Source organism: Cetorhinus maximus, unplaced genomic scaffold (assembly GCF_964194155.1).
Source record: "Cetorhinus maximus unplaced genomic scaffold, sCetMax3.hap1.1 HAP1_SCAFFOLD_2789, whole genome shotgun sequence".
Classification (NCBI taxonomy): Eukaryota; Metazoa; Chordata; class Chondrichthyes; order Lamniformes; family Cetorhinidae; genus Cetorhinus; species Cetorhinus maximus.
Genome location: NW_027598720.1, coordinates 18,747 through 23,083, shown reverse-complemented (window position 1 = coordinate 23,083; position 4,337 = coordinate 18,747). Strand labels below are relative to the sequence as shown.

Genomic DNA, 4,337 nt, shown 5'->3' with positions numbered 1-4,337 from the left:
ACAGTTAACGTTTCGAGTCCGTATCAATCTTCATATCTCCTTCCTTGGCTTGGGGGCGGAAGGGGTGGGGGTTAAATTTGTGACTGACCCTGTCCAGGGATGTTTACTGCGTTCGAACTGCTAGATAAATTGACAGGTACTCGTCTGGAGAGACTAGAGGAGTTGGGGGACAGACCAGGTTAACAATTTCCTTAACCATGTTAAATTAAGACAAGGGGTTAACAGACTGTAAAAGAGCTGGACAGAGGTTGAGACTGTGATCTTCCAGTAACAGTCAATGTGTCTTTTATTTCAGTTTTTAATATTTAAAATGTACAGAAAGGAGAGGAGGGAGTTTTTTTTTCTGCTAAAAAGAAAAGGTCCATACAAAAAGTATTAATCAAACGATGTTTCATCTGCTGGGTTGTCTTGGCCTATCAGAACCTCCAGTGGTTTAGGGACTTATCGCCGTCTCCCAGATCAACGAGGCAAGCGAGGAGGAGGTGGGGTGGGGGGTGAGGGAGGGAAATTGGGCTGTAACAGTCGGTCTGTCGCCCCCCCGCCCCGCCAAACGGCAGCATCACAGGAATCTGGAGTCACGGGTAAGTGGCTGCTTGCTCATCCAGTGTTTCTGGCTTCATGCTGGGCAGGATCTGGTACGAGGCTGAGATCTGATTTCAAATGCAGAGCAACCCCACCCGCCCTACATAGACAGACAGACAGACACACGCATACACACAGGCGTGCGCACACACAGGCGCACACATACACAGGCGCGCGCACATACACATACACACAGGCACGCGCACATACACATACACACAGGCGCTCGCACATACACATACACACAGGCGCGCGCACATACACATACACACAGGCACGCGCACATACACAGGCGCACAGACACACAGGCGCGCGCACACATACACAGACACAAAGGCGCGTGCACAGACAGGCGCACACATACACAGGCGCACGCGCACACAGCAGCAGGAGCATTCCAGGCCCTGCCCCCAGGCCTGTGCTGATTGGGCTAACCGCCAGGGCAGGAGACAGTGACAGACACACCCCGTCCACACCTGGTGGGAGGGAGGAAAGGGAGAAGCAAACACACACACACACACACACCAACTCAAAAGCAGCCAGGGTTCACACTCCCGATCACCACAGCAACCACCCCTCCGACTTTCCGTGGGAACGCGGTTGTGATGCCTCCCCCAGTCAAACCCGCTGCTCGGCCCCCTCACTGGACGTGTGTGGGTGAGTCGATGGCCACTCGGCGGTGGGGGTGGACTCCGGGAAGAGCAGATCTGGCAGCATCTGCTTCCTCGACATCGGCAGACCAGGCGACTAGCTTGATATCTGGTTTCCACTGTCCTTATCTGCACTCCCCGCTCAATCCTCTCTCTCTCCACCCCCCCACCTCAAATCAGCGGGGATCTAACTGGGGAGGCAGTCCCCATCTGTGACCACTCTCCCCGACCCCCTGCCATCACTGAAAAGGGGGGTTTAAAAGAGATGGGACTAAACGGGAAACATAGCAGAGCCGTTAGGGGAGGGGGGTGAAGAGGCAGTGTCCTTGGGGACGGGAAGTGTCATGTCGGTGGTTGGTTTTTGATGAGGTTCAATTGCCGCTCCAGCAACAGCACCTGCAGCTGCAGCTTGTGCTCCTGAAGGGCCAACAGTCCTTGCTGTGTTCTCCATTTCTCCTTCTCAAACTCAAACTTCTCTTTCTCCAGCGCCAGCCGTTCCCGCTCCAGCGACAGCGATCGGTCAGTGTCCACTCCGGCCGCCTCCGGGGCAGGGCAGCTGAACTGCGTCGAGGGCAGCGAGATCTCATGCGCTTCCGGGAGGCGAGGACTGGAGGCTGATAGTCACAGGGGAAGGTGCGGGGTTGGGGTGGTTTAAAAAAAAGGAGAGAGAGACAAAGTTAGAGGTCACGGACTTCAGCGGGACAGAAGATTGGAGCCTCTGGTTAATGTCGGAGGGTCAGCGCTGAGGGAGCGCCGCGCTGTCGGAGGGTCAGTGCCGAGGGAGTGCCGCACTGTCGGAGGGTCAGCGCCGAGGGAGCGCCGCACTGTCGGAGGGTCAGCGCTGAGTGAGCGCTGTGGTTTAGGTGGGAAAAGGTACTATATAAATGCAGCGTGTTTAGTGAGCAGGATAGGTTGACGTGGGGGAGTTTGGAGTACTTACTGCCTGGTGTTAACGGGGCGGTGGTTTCTCTGCTGGCCTCGGCACAGGCTGCGGGCAGGCCATGGCTCTCTGCTCCCTCTACCCCCGGCATGTCCGGCCGTTTGACCCCGTGTGTCAGCAGGTGACGCCTCAGCCGCTCCTTCTTGTAACAGGCAAAGCGGCACTGTGTGCACCGGAAGCGCTTGGTCAGGCCGTGCCGGGCAATGTGCTGGGCCAGGGACTGCCGGGAGCTGCCCTCCCAGCCGCAGGTGGGGCAGTGCTGGACGATGGCCGAGCCCGCTGTGCCGGGCCTCCTCCGCTTCCTCCAGCCGGCCACAGCTGGCTTCCTGGCCGGCGGCGGGAGGCCGTTGACGCTCCTGGCCGTCCCCGGCGCCTGCTGGTGAGGGGGCTGGGCCTCCCAGTCCACCGCGTCGCTCGACGGCTCCCTGCCCACCTCACGGTGCCGGTCAGTGTCCGGTGGCCGCCGGTAGCTTGTGCCGCAGTACTCGATCTCCGACTCTCCGACAGCCCTCTGCGCCTCACCGTCATCGCCGTTCACGTACTCGCCAATGGTGCCGATGATCTTGCCGAGAGCCAGGATGTCGGCGGCGGCGGCGGCTTTGCTGGGCCGGGAGTCGGGGACCCGGAACTCTCCAGATGAAGCCTCCAGCTCCTCCTCCTCCTCCAGCTCCTCCTCCTCCTCCTCCTCCTCCTCGTCCTCGCGCCCTGGCTCCCCGAAGCTGAACGCTGGCGCCTGGCCTCCCTCTGCCTCGTTGTCCGAGGGGCCGTGCGGAGGGGGCAGGCTGTGGTCAGCATCTCCCCCCGTGCCGCTGCCCAGCATGTCCTGCAGACATCGCAGCTCCTTGTGGGTGCGCTGGTGTTCCTGCAGGCAGTCCCAGTGCTCAGTCACAAAGGAGCACAGGCTGCACTTCAGCGGCCCGGTCTGATTTACATGGACCATCATATACCCTGCGGACACAGAGAGACGGTGCGGTCAGTAATCAGGAGAGAGAGGGGGAGACACAGACAGACGGGGCAGTCAGTAACCGAGAGAGAGGGAGACAGAGACGGAGCGGTCAGGAACCGAGAGAGAGAGAGGGAGACACAGAGACGGAGCGGTCAGTAACCGAGAGAGAGGGGGAGACAGACGGAGAGGTCAGTAACTGAGAGAGAGAGAGGGAGACACAGAGACGGAGCGGTCAGTAATCGGGAGAGAGGGAGACACAAAGACGGAGCGGTCAGTAACCGAGAGAGAGAGAGGGAGACACAGAGAGACGGGGCGGTCAGTAACCGAGAGAGAGAGGGAGGGAGACATGGAGACGGAGCGGTCAGTAACCGAGAGAGAGGGGGAGACAGACGGAGAGGTCAGTAACCGAGAGAGAGAGAGAGGGAGACACAGAGACGGAGCGGTCAGTAATCGGGAGAGAGAGATGGAGACACAGAGACGGAGCAGTCAGTAACCGAGAGAGAGTGAGAGAGACACACACAGAGATGGAGCGGTCAGTAACCGAGAGAGAGAGAGACACACACAGAGACGGGGTGGTCAGTAACTGAGAGAGACGGGAAGACAGACAGGGCAGTCAGTAACCGAGAGAGAGAGGGGGGAGACAGACGGAGCGGTCAGTAACCGAGAGAGAGGGAGACACAGAGATGGAGCGGTCAGTAATCGGGAGAGAGGGGGAGACAGACGGAGCGGTCAGTAACCAAGAGAGAGGGAGACAGAGACGGAGCGGTCAGTAACCGAGAGAGAGGGGGAGACAGACGGACAGGTCAATAACAGAGAGAGGGAGACACAGAGACGGAGCGGTCAGTAATCGGGAGAGAGGAGACACAGAGACGGAGCGGTCAGTAATCGGGAGAGAGGGAGACACAGAGACGGAGCGGTCAGTAATCGGGAGAGAGGGAGACACAGAGACGGAGCGGTCAGTAATCGGGAGAGAGAGAGGGGGAGACAGACGGAGAGGTCAGTAACCAAGAGAGAGGGAGACACAGACGGAGCAGTCAGTAACCGAGAGAGAGGGAGATACAGAGACGGGCGGTCAGTAATCGGGAGAGATGGGGTCACGGAGACGGGGCAGTCAGTAACCGAGAGAGAGAGAGATGGGGAGACAGACGGGGCAGTCAGTAACCGAGAGAGAGAGAGAGACGGGGAGACAGACGGAGCGGTCAGTAATCGGGAGAGAAGG

At 59.1% G+C, this 4,337-nt stretch overlaps 1 protein-coding gene across 1 annotated transcript; it reads right to left on the bottom strand.

Annotated features, from left to right (window-relative positions):
- Positions 1-268: 268 nt before the first annotated feature.
- LOC144677635 (uncharacterized) lies at positions 269-3,115 on the bottom strand. Its single transcript, XM_078537674.1, has 2 exons — positions 2,173-3,115; positions 269-1,846 (listed from the first exon to the last, which is right to left on the bottom strand). The coding sequence occupies exons 1-2, from the start codon at positions 3,113-3,115 to the stop codon at positions 1,575-1,577; spliced, it is 1,215 nt and encodes a 404-aa protein (XP_078393800.1). The 3' UTR covers positions 269-1,574.
- Positions 3,116-4,337: the final 1,222 nt, after the last annotated feature.

Excerpts from the sequence above, each read along its gene's own strand:
- LOC144677635 (XM_078537674.1), bottom strand. The coding sequence starts at position 3,115 with ATGATGGTCCATGTAAATCAGACCGGGCCGCTGAAGTGCAGCCTGTGC. Across the intron at positions 1,847-2,172 it reads CGCCCCGTTAACACCAGGCA|CCTCCAGTCCTCGCCTCCCG; the intron begins GTAAGTACTCCA and ends TGTGACTATCAG.